At 41.6% G+C, this 15,659-nt stretch overlaps 1 protein-coding gene across 8 annotated transcripts in view; it reads right to left on the reverse strand.

Moving 5' to 3' along the window:
* Positions 1–15,659, reverse strand: part of CCDC30 (coiled-coil domain containing 30) — a 193,284-nt gene that overhangs the window by 18,860 nt on the left and 158,765 nt on the right. For all 8 annotated transcript variants that reach the window (XM_019016687.3, XM_055393012.2, XM_055393031.2 and 5 more), the window contains one exon: positions 583–724. In XM_019016687.3, coding sequence (XP_018872232.1) covers positions 583–724 — 142 coding nt within the window. The remainder of the gene's footprint in view (positions 1–582; positions 725–15,659) is intronic.

Here is a 15,659-nt window from a genome sequence, read left to right on the forward strand (position 1 = left end):
CAAGAAGGGAAAACCTTACTGGCCTAGTCAGTTACTCTCCATCTTGAATTTATATAGTTTAATAATCCCACAACCATTCTGCATTTGATTCTATTAATCTGTCCCATTTCCTGTTTATTCATCCACCACTAAGTCACAAGGGCAATAAGACAAACAAAAAAGCTTGAAGGCAAGGACTGATAAAGGAGTAAGGATCACCTATTTTCACTGCCATTTAAAACTGACACTGAAGTCTGAGGCAAAATGAGGGCTCCAGAAAGCAGAAGTGAGTTACTGAGAGTGGTTTGGAAGTCTGTGCTCGGGGGTGTTCAAGAAAAGGCATTTCCATCTGAAGAAAGACATTGATCATAAGTTGGCAGTACAGAGTATTTTCAGTATTCAATTCCGTTTAGCAGCACTAGGAGTCTTATGTACTTTTGGTCAGGGCTTAAAGAATTACTTATTGAAAGATGGTGCAAAGAAAAGAAATGAAAACAAGGACTACGAAGGGGTCTCAAATAATTTTTAAAATGAAAAGGCTTTCTCCAAATGGCTGACCATGGGAATCACCAGTGAGCTCTTCACCTTTTATTTTTTCCTCACCTTTTCTATTTTATGTTGCAGGATTCCAATTTCATCTTCAAATTGGTTAATTCTCTTATCTCGTAGTTCTACTTCATTAGTTAAACGATACTTGACTTTTTGAAGCTTGACTTTTTGTTGGTGATGTTTCTCATTATAGTTTCTATAAAAGTAAATTTGAGTTTAGACACATCTGAACACAGTTAAAATTTATTTTGCATCCTCAGTATGCACCTTTCTTGGGTGTCCTCTTCTTGCTTAAGTCAGGGAACTGGCACTGGATGTGGATACTTATCCTGCCTCACATCTTCTTGCCCTCCATTTCAGGGAGTGGGCCAAGGATAACCCCCTACATAACACCAGCTTTAACTACTGCTGTGGACTCAAGTATTTGGCTTATCTTGGTCTTTTTTTTTTTTTTTTTTTTTTTTTTTTTGAGATGGAGTCTTGCTCTGTCACCCAGGCTGGAGTGCAATGGCAGGATCTCAGCTCACTGCAACCTCCGCCTCCCGGGTTCAAGCGATTCTCCTGCTTCAGCCTCCCGAGTAGCTGGGACTACAGGTGCCCGCCACCATGCCCTGCTAATTTTTGTATTTTTAGTAGAGACAAGGTTTCACCATATTGGCCAGGCTGGTCTCGAACTCCTGACCTTGTGATCCGCCTGCCTCAGCCTCCCAAGGTGCTGGGATTACAGGCGTGAGCTACCGCACTTGGACTACCTTGGTCTTGTACTGATGGTTGTGGTATAACTTCAGCATCTGAGTTTAATTTAGGAAACTCCTTGATTTTTTTATTGTGGTATAACTGATTTTTTTATCCCTGACATCTAAATTCTGGCTCCTGTTCCACTAATTCAGTCATTAACTTAAAATTTCCTCGTTCTTGGCTGTATCTTGGACAGTGATATACTCCCTTCAATCTTCTCTAATTTCCAGATGGCTGGGCCTGTTCTCAGTCCTTGCATTGAGTCTGGACCTCTTCTTCTTCTTCTTCTTTTGAGACAGGGTCTCACTCTGTCACCCAGGCTGGAGTGCAGTGGTACAATCACGGCTCACTACATCCTCGACCTCCTGAGCTCAAGCAATCCTCCCACCCCAGCATCCCAAGTAGTGCACACCACCACACCTGGCTAATTTTTTAAATTTTTTGTAGAGATGGGTGTCTCACATGTTGCCCAGGCAGGTCTTAAACTCTGCCTCAAGCTATCCTCCTGCCTCAGCCTCCCAAAGTGCTGGGATTACAGGCATAAGCCACCCAGCGAATCTGGACTTCTAAAAGCCAGTTCCATATAGGTCACTTTCAAGACTGATTCTTAGATACATCTAAGTTATGGCCAATAAGCACATGAAAAGATGCTTAACATTACTAGCCATTAAGGAAATGAAGATCAAAAGCAAAATGAGATACTGCTTCACACGCACTAGGATGGCTAGAATAAAATGACAGATAATAACAAGTGCTGACAAGGATGCAAAGAAATTGGAACCCTTATACACTGCAGGCAGGAATGTAAAATAGTATAGTCTCTTTGGAAAACAGCCTGGCAGTTCCTCAAGTGGTTAAACATAGAGTTGCCATTTTTTTTTTTTTATTTTGAGATGGAGTCTCACTCTGTTGCCCAGGCTGGAGTGCAGTGGCGCGATCTTGGCTCACTGCAAGCACCGCATCCCGGGTTCATGCCATTCTCCTGCCTCAGCCTCCCGAGTAGCTGGGACTACAGGCACCCACCACCACGCCTGGCTAATTTTTTGTATTTTTAGTAGAGACGGGGTTTCACCATGTTAGTCAGGATGGTCTCAATCTCCTGACCTCGTGATCTGCCCGCCTTGGCCTCCCAAAGTGCTGGGATTACAGGCGCCAGCCACCACATCTGGCCTAGAGTTGCCATTTGACCCAACAATTCTACCTAGGTCTATATATTCAAGATAAATGAAAACATATGTCCACACAAAAACTTATACACAAATGTTCATAGCAGCATTATCCATAACAGCCAAAAGGTGGAAACAACCCAGATTGCCATCAACTGATGAGTGGATAAACAAATAGGGTATATCTAGCCAGGCACGGTGGCTCACACCTGTAATCCCAGCACTTTGGGAGGCCAAGGCAGGTGGATCACTTGAGGTCAGGAGTTCAAGACCAGGCTGGCCAACATGATGAAACCCCATCTCTACTAAAAATACAGAAATTAGCTGGGTGTGGTGGCGGGCGCCTGTATTCAGGAGGCTGAGGCAGGAGAATCACTTGAACCCAGGAGGCGGAGGTTGCAGTGAGCCGAGATTGCGCCACTGCACTCCAGCCTGGGCAACAGAGGGAGACTTCATCTCAAAAGATAAACAAACAAAAAAAACCAAATACGGTATATCCATACAATGTCATAAAAAGAAAGGAAGTACTGATACATGCTACAACATGAACCTTGAAAGCATTATTCTAAGTAAAACAAGCCAGGCACAACAGACCAAATATTGTATGATTCCATTTATATGAAATGTCAGTAATAGGCAAATTTAGAGAGAAAGAAAGTAGATTAGTTGTTGCCTAGTCTGGTGGTGGGAAGGGAATTGGGGATAGAGTGATAGTTAAAGAGCATGGGGTTTCTTTTAGGTTGATAAAATGTTCTAATGTTGATTGTGGTAACAATCAAAACATGGACAAAAGCCATTGAACTATACACTTTAAATGAGTGAATTGTATAATATTTGAATTATATCTCAATAAAGCTGTTTAAAAAACCAAAGAAACAAAAGTCTAAGTTACCATTTCAAGCTACTATAATTTCTAATCAGAGTAAACAAGAAAATAGATTAAAGCATCCATACTACCACTAGCCAAACCTCATGGAGCATGAGTGTGATACAAACAAAAAGAATGTTGTTCTTTAAAGTTAAGGAGAAGCTTCACTTTGAACCTACTAGATGTGATTACACCAAATAACTCTAAACAAACCTCTGCATTGTTCACATTTTAGGCCTGATAAATATTTGTTGTGGAAGGCTATAATGTGCACTGTAGAATGCTTAGTAGCATCATTGGCCCCCACCCCCCAGATGCCAGTAGCACCTCCTACAGTTGTAACAACTAAAATGGTCTCCAGATATTGCCAAATGTCCCTTTGCCCTGGAAGGCTGTAATCATTTTTTTTTTTTTTTTTTTTTTTGAGACAGTCTTGCTGTGCAGCCTTGATCTCCCCAGCTCAAGTGATCCTCCCACCTCAGCCTCCTGAGTAGCTGGGACTAGAGGTATGCATCACTATTGATACGGTTTGGCTATCTCCTCACCGAAATCTTATCTTGTAGTTCCCATAATCCCCATGTATCATGGACGGGAGGTGATACCTGGTGGGAGGTAATTGAATCATGGGGGCGGTTGCCTCCATACTGTTCTATTGATAGTGAGTGAGTTCTCATGAGATCTGATGGTTTTATAAGGGGTTTTTCCCCTTTTACTCAGCACCTCTCCTTGCTGCCACCATGTGAAGGACGTGTTTGCTTCTCCTTGTGCCATGATTGTAAGTTTCCTGTGGCCTTCTCAGCCATGCTGAACTATGAGTCAATTAAACGTCTTTCCTTTATAAATTGCCCAGTCTTGGGTATGTCTTCATTAGCAGCATGAGAACTGACTAATACAACTATGCTCAGTTAACTTTTAAAACAATTTTTAGTAGACGCAAGGTCTCGCTATGTTGCCCAGGCTGGTCTCGAACTCCTAGCCTCAAATGATTCTCCCACTTCAGCTTCCCAAAGTGCTAAGATTACAGATATGAGACACGGAGACTGGCCTGGGAGGCTGTGACATTGACAAAGATATATTTGGTCTCCCTCCCGGTTTCCTGGTGGAAAAAAACAAAAACAAAAAAACCTCTTAAGTCCTTGGAATCTTCTCTGGAGTAATAAGTGTCTTTTGTATGTTAATGAAATGACTGGTGTCTGAAGGCCCTTAGAGAGCTTCAGGATTCTAAGGTACAATTAGAGAGTTGGGGCTTCCAGGTGCATACCCTTATCATTCAGGGAGGGGAGAGGATGAAGGTTGAGTTGAACCACCAATGGCCAAGGATTTAATCAATCATACTGAGAAAAGAAAAATAGCTCAGAGCAGTCTGAGCTATGTGAAGCATGCAAAATTCATCAGGCCCAGAGACAAGAGTATAGAACTTCAGTCATTACCTGCCCCCATTCAGACTTTTTATAACTGAATTTGCTTGGGGGTGACTGTTTTAAAATCATTTTGTTTCTAACTAGCTGCCTCACTCATTATTTTCTGTTCTTGAAATTTGTGATACAAAGAATAATGTATAGCTGGCCAGGCGTGTTGGTTTACACCTGTAATCCCAGCACTTTGGGAGGCAGAGGCAGGCAGATGACTTGAGGCCAGGAGTTCAAGACCAGCCTGGCCAACATGGTGAAACCACATCTCTACTAAAAATACAAAAATTAGCTGCGTGTAGTGACGCACATCTGTAATCCCAGCTACTCAGGAGACTGAAGCACCAGAATTGCTTGAACCTGGGAGGCAAAGGTTGCAGTGAGCTGAGATCGTGTTACTGCATTCCAGCCTGAGCAACAGAGCAAGGCTGTCCCTGAAAAAAACAGAACAATGTATTGCCAATCAATGTATAGCTTATGTTATTTATTTACTTTTTTTTTTTTTTTGAGATGGAGTTTTGCTCGTTTCCCAGGCTAGAGTACAATGGCACGATCTCGGCTCACCGCAACCTCCGCCTCCCAGGTTCAAGCAATTCTCCTGCCTCAGCCTCCCAAGTAGCTGGGATTACAGGCATGCACCATCACGCCTGGCTAATTTTGTATTTTTAGTAGAGACAGGGTTTCTCCATGTTGAGGTTGGTCTCGAACTCCTGACCTCAGGTGATCCGCCCGCCTCAGCCTCCCAAAGTGCTGGGATTACAGTCGTGAGCTACCGCCCCCGGCCTTATTTACTTATTTTAAGGTAGAGTCTCACTCTGTTGCCCAGGTTAGAGTACAGTGACATGATCTTGGCTCACTGCAACCTCCACCTCCCAGGTTCAAGCAATTCTCCTGCCTCAGCCTCCTGAGTAGCTGGGATTACAAGTGTGTGCCACCACGCCCACCTCAACCACAGCAGGATAGGGCACTGGTCAGAGTAATGAGGCCCCCTTTCCAGGCCCTAGCTCCTGGACATACCCTAAGCCATAAGGAAACCCGCTCCCTTGAAGGGAAGGACCCAGTCCCAGCAAGATTCATCGTCTGCTAACTGAAGAGCCCTTGGGCCCTGAATAACCAGCAGCGATACTCAGATACTATATTAAGGGCCTTGGGTGAGACTCTGAGACTTGCTGGATTCAGGTGACAGCACATTCCCAGCTGTGGTGGCTACAGGGTGAAACTCCTGCTTGAGAAAACTGGAGGGAAAAATAAAAGGGACTTAGTCTTACAGCATAGGTATCAGCTTTGCCACAGTAGGGTAGAGCACCAGGAAGCCTCTTGGGGTCTATGATTCCAGGACTTGGCTCTTAAACAGCATTTTTGGACATGCCCTGGGCCAGAAGGGAGCCCATTATCCTGAGGGTGAGTACCAAGCCAGGCAGCATTCACCACAAGCTGATTTAGGAGACACTGGGCCTTAAGGGAACATTGGCGGTAGTCTGGCAGTACTCCCCATGGGCCTGTGATGGTAGTGGCTATGAGGTGAGGGTCCTCTACCTTTGGAAATGGGAAGAAAGAGTGGAAAGGACTGCATTTTCGGGTTTGAGTACCAGGCTAGCCACAATACAACAGAACACCAGGTGGACTTCTCAGGTTTTTTTATTCTAGTCCCTGGCTCCCAGATGGCACCACTGGACCTGCCTGGGGCATGGGGGAGCTCGCTGCCCTGAAAGGAAGGACATAGGCCTTGCTGGCTTTGCATCTGCTGATTGCGGAGCCCAGGGACTTGAGCGGTCATAGCTGGTAGCCAGGGAGTGGTTACAGCAGGACTTGGGAGAGACCCAGTGCTGTGCTGGCTTCAGGTATGACCCAACACAGTCCTAGTGGTGGCCATAAGGGTGCTTGTGTCATGCCACCCCCAGTTCCAAGTAGCTCAGAACATAGAGAGAGACTCCATTTGTCTAGGAGAAAGTAAGGGAAGAGAACAAGAGGGAAGAGAACAAGAGTCTCTGCCTAGTAATCCAGGGAATTCATCCAGGTCTTTTCCAAGACCATTAAGGCAGTACCTCTACCAATCTGCGAGAACCATAGCATTACTGGGCTTGGGGAGTCTCCTAAAGCAGGTAGAGCTTAGATGACAACACCCAAGTACTTTTGAATATCTGGAAGGTCTTCCCAAGAAGGATGGGTACAAATAAGCCCAGACTGCAAAGACTATAATGAGTATCTAACTCTTCAATGCCCAGACACAGATGAACATCTATAAGTACCAAGACCTTCCAGGAAAACATGATCTCACCAAATGAACTAAACAAGGCACCAGGGACCTATCCTGGAGAAACAGATATGTGACCTTTCAGACAGAAAATTCAAAATAGCTGTTTTGAAGAAACTCAGAGAAATTAAAGATAATACAGAGAATGAATTCAGAATTTTATCAGATAAATTTAACAGAGATTGAAATAATTAAAAAGAATCAAGAGGAAATTCTGGAGCTGAAAAATGCAATAGGCATACTGCAGAATGCATTAGAGTCATTTAATAGCAGACTTGATCAAGCAGAAGAATTAGTAAACTTGAAGATAGACTATTTGAAAATACACAGGGCCAGGTGCGGTGGCTCACGCCTGTAATCCCAGTACTTGGGGAGGCCAAGGCAGGCAGGTCACCTGAGGTCAGGAGTTCGAGAACAGCCTGGCCAACATGGCAAAACCCTGTCTCTACTAAAAATACAAAAATAGCTAGGTGTGGTGGCACGCACCTATAATTCCAGCTACTCAGGAGGTTGAGGTAGGAGAATTGCTTGAACCTGGGAGGCAGAGGTTGCAGTGAGCTGAGTTCATGCCATTGCACTCCAACCTGGGCAACAGAGCGAGACTCCATCTGAAAAAAAAAAAAGAAAAAAAGAAAAAGAAAAGTAAATACAAAGGCAGAGGAGACAAAAGACAAAAGGAATAAAAAAGAATGAAGCACACCTACAGGATTTGGAAAATAGCCTCAAAAGGGCAAATCTAGCCAGGAACAGTGGCTCACACCTGTAATCCCAACACTTTCGGAGGCCAAAGTGGGCAGATCACCTGAGGTCAGGCATTCACAACCAGCCTGGCCAACATGGTGAAACCCCATCTCTACTAAAAATACAAAAATTAGCTGGGTGTAGTGGTACATGCCTGTAATCCCAGCTACTTGGGAGGCTGAGGCAGGAGAATCGCTTGAACCCGGGAGCTAGAGGTTGCAGTTAGCTGAGATTGCGGCACTGCACTCCAGCATGGGCAACAGAGCCAGACTTCATCTCAAAAAAAAAAAAAAATAGGGGGGCATATCTAAGAGTTATTGGCCTTAAAGAGGGGGTAGGAAAAGACATAGGGGCCCGTGCAGCGGCTCACGCCCGTAATCCCAGCACTTTGGGAGGCTGAGGCCGACGGATCACGAGGTCAGGAGTTCAAGACCAGCCGGGCCAATATGGTGAAACCCCATCTCTACTAAAAATACAAAAATTAGCTGGGTGTGGTGGCACACACTTGGGAGGCTGAGGCAGAAGAATTGCTTGAACCCGGGAGGCAGAGGTTGCAGTGAGCCGAGATCGTGCCACTGCACTCCAGCCTGGGTGACAGAGTGAGACTCCGTCTCAAAAAAAAAAGAAAAGAAAAAGAAAAAGAAATAGAAGTAGGAAGTTTATTCAAGGGGATAATAGCAGAGAACTTCCCAAACCTAGAGAAAGATATCAATATCCAAGTACAAGAAGGTTATAGAACAACAAGAAGATTTAACCCAAAGATTACCTCAAGACATTTAATAATCAAACTTCCAAAGGTCAAAAATAAAAGATCCTAAAAGCAGCAAGAGAAAAGAAACAAATTACATATAATAGAGCTCCAATATGTCTGGCAGCAGACTTTTCAGTGGAAACCTTACAGGCCACGAGAGAGTGGCATGACATATTTAAAGTGCTGAAGGAAAAAACTTTTACCCTAGAATAGTATATCCAGTGAAAATATCCTTCAAGCATGAAGGGGAAATAAATACTTTCCCAGACAAACAAAGCTGAGGGATTTCATCAACACTGGTTCTGTCCTACAAGAAAAGCTAAAGGGAGTACTTCAATCAGAAAGCAAAGGACGTTAATGACTAATAAGAAATCTTCTGAAGGTATAAGACTCACTGGTAATAGTAAATACATAGAAAACCACAAAATATAACACTGTAACTGTGGTGTGTAAACTACTCTTAAGTAGAAAGACTAAACAATAAACCAATAAAAAATAATGACTACAACAATTTTCAAGACATAGTACAATAAGATATAAACAGAAACAAGTAAAAGTTTAAAAGCGGAGGGATGAAGTTAGGGTATAGAGTATTAGTTTTCTTTTTCCTTCTTTGTTTATGCAAACCATATTAAGTTGTATCACGTTAAAATAATTAGCTATAAGATAGTGTATTAGTTTGCTTTCAAGCTGCTGATAAATACATACCCAAAACTGGGAACAAAAAGAGGTTTAATTGGACTTACAGTTCCACATGGCTGGGGAGGCCTCAGAATCATGGTGGGAGGTGAAAAGCACTTCTTACATGGCAGTGGCAAGAGAAAATGGGGAAGAGGCAAAAGCAGCAACCCCTGATAAACCCATCCGATCTCATGAGACTTAGTCACTATCACAAGAATAGCACAGGAAAGACTGGCCCCCATGATTCAATTACCTCCCCCTGGGTCCCTTGCACAACATGTGGGAATTTTGGGAGACAAAATTCAAGATAAGATTTGGGTGGGGACAAAGCCAAACCATATCATTCCGCCCCGGCCCCTCCAAATCTCATGTCCTCACATTTCAAAACCAATCATGCTTTGCCAACAGTCCCCAAAAGTCTTCATTCATTTCAGCATTAACCCAAAAGTCCACAGTTCAAAGTGTCATCGGAAACAAGGCAAGTCCCTTCCGCCTATGAGCCTGTAAAACCAAAAGCAAGCTAGTTACTTTCTAGATACAATGGGGGTACAGGTATTGGGTAAATACAGCATTCCAAATGGGAGAAATTAGCTAAAACAAAGGGGTTACAGGGCCCACGCAAGTCTGAAATCCAGTGAGGCAGTCAATTTTAAAGCTCCAAAATGATCTCCTGTGACTCCAGGTCTCACATTCCAGGTCACACTGATGCAAAAGGTGGGTTTCCATGGTCTTGTGCAGTTCCATCCCTGTGGCTTTGCAGGGCATAGCCTCCCTCCTGGCTGCTTTCATGGGCTGGCATTGAGTGTCTGTGGCTTTTCCAGGCGCATGGTGCAAACTGCCAGTGGATCTACCATTCTGGGTTCTGGAGGATGGTGGCCCTCTTCTCACAGCTCCACTAGGCAGTGCCCTAGTAGGGACCCTGTGTGGAGGCTCCAACCCCATATTTCCCTTCCACACTGCCCTAGCAGAAGTTCCTATCCCTATAGCAAACTTTTGCCTGGACATCCAGGCATTTCATACATTTTCTGAAATCTAGGTGGAGGTTCCCAAACCTGAATTCTTGACTTCTGTGCACCCACAAGCTCAACACCACATGGAAGCTGTCAAAGCTTGAAGCTTCTACCCTCTGAAGCCACAGCCCGAGTGCTAAGTTGGCCCCTTTCAGCCATGGCTGGAGTGGCTGGGACACAGGGCACCAAGTCCCTAGGCTGCACACAGTATGGGGACCCTGGGACCGGCCCACAAAACCACTTTTTCCTCCTGGGCCTCTGTGCCTGTGATGGAAGGGTCTGCTGTGAAGGTCTCTGACATGGCCTGGAGACATTTTCCCACGGTCTTGGGGATTAACATTAGGCTTCTTGCTACTTATGCAAATTTCTGCAGCCAACTTAAATTTCTCCTCAAAAATAGGGTTTTCTTTTCTATTGCATCATCAGGCTGCAAATTTTCTGAATTTTTATGCTCTGTTTTCCTTTTAAAATGAAATGCTTTTAACAGCACCCAAGTCACCTTTTGAATGCTTTGCTGTTTAGAAGTTTCTTCCACCAGATACCCTAAATCATCTCTCTCAAGTTCAAAGTTCCACAAATCTCTAGGGCAGGGGCAAAATGGCGCTAGTCTCTTTGCCAAAACATAACAAGAATCACCCTTGATCCAGTTCCCAACAAGTTCCTCATCTCTATCTGAGACCATCTCAGCCTGGACCTTATTGTTCATATCACTATCAGCATTTTTTGTCAAAGCCATTCAACAAGTCTCTAGGAGGTTCCAAACTTTCCCACATTTTCCTGTCTTCTTCCAAGCCCTCCAAACTATTCCAACCTCTGCCTGTTACCCACTTCCAAAGTCGCTTCCAAATTTCTGGGTATTTTTTCAGCAATGCCCCAATCTACTGGTACCAATTTACTGTATTAGTTCATTTTCACACTGCTGATAAAGATATACCTGAAACTGGGAATAAAAAGAGGTTTAATTGGACTTACAGCTCCACATGGCTGGGGAGGCCTCAGAATCATGACGGGAGTGAAAGGGACTTCTTACATGGCAGTGGCAAGAGAAAATGGGGAAGAAGCAAAACCGGCAACCCCTGATAAACCCATCAGATCTCATGAGTCTTATTCACTATCACAAGAATAGCACAGTAAAAGACTGGCCCCCATGATTCAATTACCTCCCCCTGGGTCCCTCCCACAACATGTGGGAATTCTGGGAGATAAAGTTCAAGTTGAGATTTGGCTGCGGACACAGTGAACTCATATCAGATAGTATTTGCAAGCCTTATGGTAACCTCAAACCAAAAAAAATACAACATATATACAAAAAATAAAAAGGAAACTAAATCATATCACAGAGAAAATCACCTTCACTAAAAGAAAGACAGGAAGGAAAGGAAGAAGGAAGAGAAGACTACAAAAAACCAGAAAACAAATAAGAAAACATCAGGAGTATTAAGTCCTTACTTATCAATCATAATACTGAATGTAAATGGACTAAACCTTCCAATCAAAAGACATAGACTGGCTGAATGGATTAAAAAGCAAGACCCAATGATCCATTTCCTACAAAAAGGACATTTTACCTATAAAGATACAAATAGACTGGAAACAAAGGGATGGAAAAGGATATTCCATGACAATGGAAACCAAAAAAGAGCAGAAGTAGCTATACTTATATCAGACAAAATAGATTTTGAAACAAAAACTATAAGAAAAGACAAAAAGGTCATTATATAATAATAAAGGGGTCAATTTAGCAAGAGGATATAACAATTGTAAATACATATACATGCCCAACACTGGAGCACCCAGATATATATAGGGAGTATTATTAGAGCTAATGAGAGAGACAGATCCCAATACAGTAATAGAGGGAGACTTCAACACCTCACTTTCAGTATTGGACAGATTTTCCAGACAGAAAATCAACAAAGAAACATTGGATATAATCTGCATTATAGACCAAATGGACCTAATAGATATTTACAGAACATTTCATCCAATGGCTGTAGAATACACCTTCTTCTCCTCAGTATATGTATCATTCTCAAAGATAAACCATCAGGTCACAAAACAAGTACTAAAACATTAAAAAAACTGAAATAATATCAAGCATCTTCTCCGACCATATTGGAATAAAACTAGAAATAAATAACAAGAGGAATTTTGGAAACTATACAAATACATGGAAATTAAACAATATGCTCCTGAATGACCAGTGGGCCAATGAAAAAATTAAGAAGGAAATTGAAAAATTTATTGAAACGAATGATAATGGAAACACAACATACCAAAACCTATGGGATACAGCAAAAGCAGTAAGTTTATAGCTGTAAGTGCCTACATAAAAAAAAAACTGCAAATAAACAATCTAATGATGCATCTTAAAGAACTAGAGAAACAAGAGCAAATGAAATCCCAAATTAGTAGAAGAAAAGAAATCATAAAGATCAGAGCAGAGATAAATGAAATCGAAATGAAGAAAACAATACAAAAGATCAATGAAACAAAAAGTTGTTTTTTTGAAAAGTTAAAATCAACAAACCTTTAGCAGGCTAAGAAAAAGAGAAGATCCAAATAAATAAAATCAGGGACAAAAAATGAGATATTACAACTAATACCACAGAAATTCAAAGTATCGTTAGTGGCTATTATGAGCAACTAAATTCAGTAAATTGGAAAACCTAGAAGAAATGAACAAACTCCTAAACACATACAACATAACAAAGATTGAACCATGAAAAAATCTAAAACCTGAGCAGACCAATAACAAATAAGGAAATCAAAGCCATAAAAAAAAGTCCCCCAGTAAAGAAAAGGCCAGAACCCAATGGCTTCACTGCTGAATTCTACGAAACACTTAAAGAAATAATACCAATCCTACTCAAACTATTTTGAAAAATAGAGGAGAAGGAAATCTTTTCAAACTCATTCTACAAGGCCAGTGTTATCCTAATACCAAAACCAGACAAAGACACATACAAAAAAGAAAACTGCAGGCCACTATCACTGATGAATATTGACACAAAAATCCTTAACAAAATAGTAGCAAACCAGCTGTATGCAGTGGACTCATGTCTGCAATCCCAACACTTTGGAAAGCTGAGGCAGGAGGATAGCTTGACCCCAGGAGTTCAAGGCCAGCTTGGATAACATAGCAAGACTCCATCTCTACAAAAAATTAAAAATTAGTTGGGCATCATGGGGTATGCCTGTGGTCTCAGCTACTCAGGAGGCTGAGGTGGGAGGATTGCTTGGGCCTGGAAGGTGGAGTTTGCAGTAAGCCAAGATCACACCACTGCACTCCAGTCTGGGTGACAGGGTGAGACCCTGTCTCAAAACAAACAAATGAAAAACCTAGCAAATGGAATTCAACAATACATTAAAAAGATCATCATGACCATGTGGGATTTATCCCTGGGATGCAAGGATGGTTCAACATACACAAATCAATCAATGTGATACATTATATCAACAGAATGACAAATGATGTGATACATCATATCAACAGGACAAAAACCATATGATTATTTCAACTGATGCTGGAAAAGCATTTGATAAAATTCAACATCCTTTCATGATAAAAACTCTCAAGAAACTGGGGACAGAAGAAACAATTTTATAAGAAACAAATTTATAAGAAGCCAAATTATTCTTGTTTGCAGATGATATAATTTTATATTTGGAAAAACCTAAAGACTCCACTAAAGAAGTACTAGAACTCATAAACAAATTCAGTAAAGTTGCAGAATAGAAAATCAACATACAAAAATCAGTAGCATTTTTATATGCCAACAGGGAACAATCTGAAAAAGAAATTAAAAAGCGATTCCATTTATAATAGCCAGACATAAAATTAAATACCTAGGAATTAGCTTAACCAACAAAGTGAAAGATCTCTATACTGAAAACTATAAAACACTAATGAAAGAAATTGAAGGACACCAAAGAATAGAAAGATATTCCATGTTCTTGGATTGGAAGAATCAATATTGTTAAAATGTCCATATTACCAAAAGCAATCTACAGATTCAATGCAATCCCTACCAAAATACCAATGACATTCTTCACAGAAATAGAAAAAACTATCCTAAAATTTATATGAAACCACAAAGGACCCAGAATAGCCAAAGATATCCTAAGCATAAAGAACAAAACTGGAGAAATCACATTACGTGCCTTCAAATTATACACAGAGCTATGATAACCAAAATGGTATAGTACTGGCATAAAAATAGACACATAGACCAATAGAACAGAATAGAGAACCCAGAAACAAATCCACACACCTACAGTGAACTCATTTTTGACAAAGGTGCCAAGAACATACACCAGGGAAAAGATAGTCGCTTCAATAAATGGTGCTGGGAAAACTGGATGTCCATATGCAGAAGAATAAAACTAGATCCCTATCTCTCACTATATACAAAAATCAAATCAAAATGGATTAAGGACTTAAATCTAAGACCTCAAAGTTTAAGAGTACTATAAGAAAACACTGGGGAAATTCTCCAGGATATTGGTCTGTGCGAAAATTTCTTGAGTAATACCCCACAAGTGCAGGCAACCAAAGCAAAAATGGACAAATGGAATCACATCAAGTTAAAAAAAATCTTCTGCACAGCAAAGGAAACAATCAACAAAGTGAAGTGACAACCCATGGAATAGGGAAAATATTTGCAAAATACCCATCTGACAAGGGTTTAATAACCAGAATATATAAGGAACTCAAACAACTATGTAGGAAAAAATCCAATAATCTGATTTTAAAATGGTCAAAATATTTGAATAGACATTTCTGAAAAGAAAACATACAAATGGCAAACAGGCATATGAAAAGGTGCTCAACATCATTGATTATCAGAGAAATGCAAATCAAAACTACAATGAGAGGTCATCGCACCCCAGTTAAAATGGCTTTTATGCAAAAGACAGGCAATGACAAATGCTGAGGAGGATGTGGAGAAAAGGGAACCCTCGTACACTATTAATGGGAATGTAAATTAGTACAACCACTATGGAGAACATCTTGAGGGTCCCTCAAAGAACTAAAAATTGAGGCTGGGCATCGTAGTGGCCCATGCCTGTAATCCTAGCACTTTGGGAGGCCAAGGCGGGCGGATCACTTCAGGAGTTCAAGAGCAGCCTGGCCAACATGGTGAAACCCCATCTCTACTAAAAATACAAAGAAAAAAAAAAAAGCCAGGTGCGGTGGGGCATAAGTACGCCTGTAATCCCAGCTACTCAGGAGGCTGAAGCAGAAGAATTGCTTGAACCTGGGAGGTAGAGGTTGCAGTGAGAAAGACGGTGCAAGACTGTTTCAAAAACAAAAAACAATAAAACCTAAAAATTGAGCTATCATATATTTGAGCAATCCCGCTGCTGAGTATATATCCAAAAGAAAGGAAATCAGTATATCGAAGAGATATCTGCACTCCCATGTTTGTTGCAGCACTGTTCACAATAGCCAATATTGGCAAGCAACCTAAATGTCCACCAACAGATGATTGGATAAAGAAAATATGGTA

This window comes from Gorilla gorilla, chromosome 1 (genome assembly GCF_029281585.2).
Source record: "Gorilla gorilla gorilla isolate KB3781 chromosome 1, NHGRI_mGorGor1-v2.1_pri, whole genome shotgun sequence".
Taxonomy (NCBI): domain Eukaryota; kingdom Metazoa; phylum Chordata; class Mammalia; order Primates; family Hominidae; genus Gorilla; species Gorilla gorilla.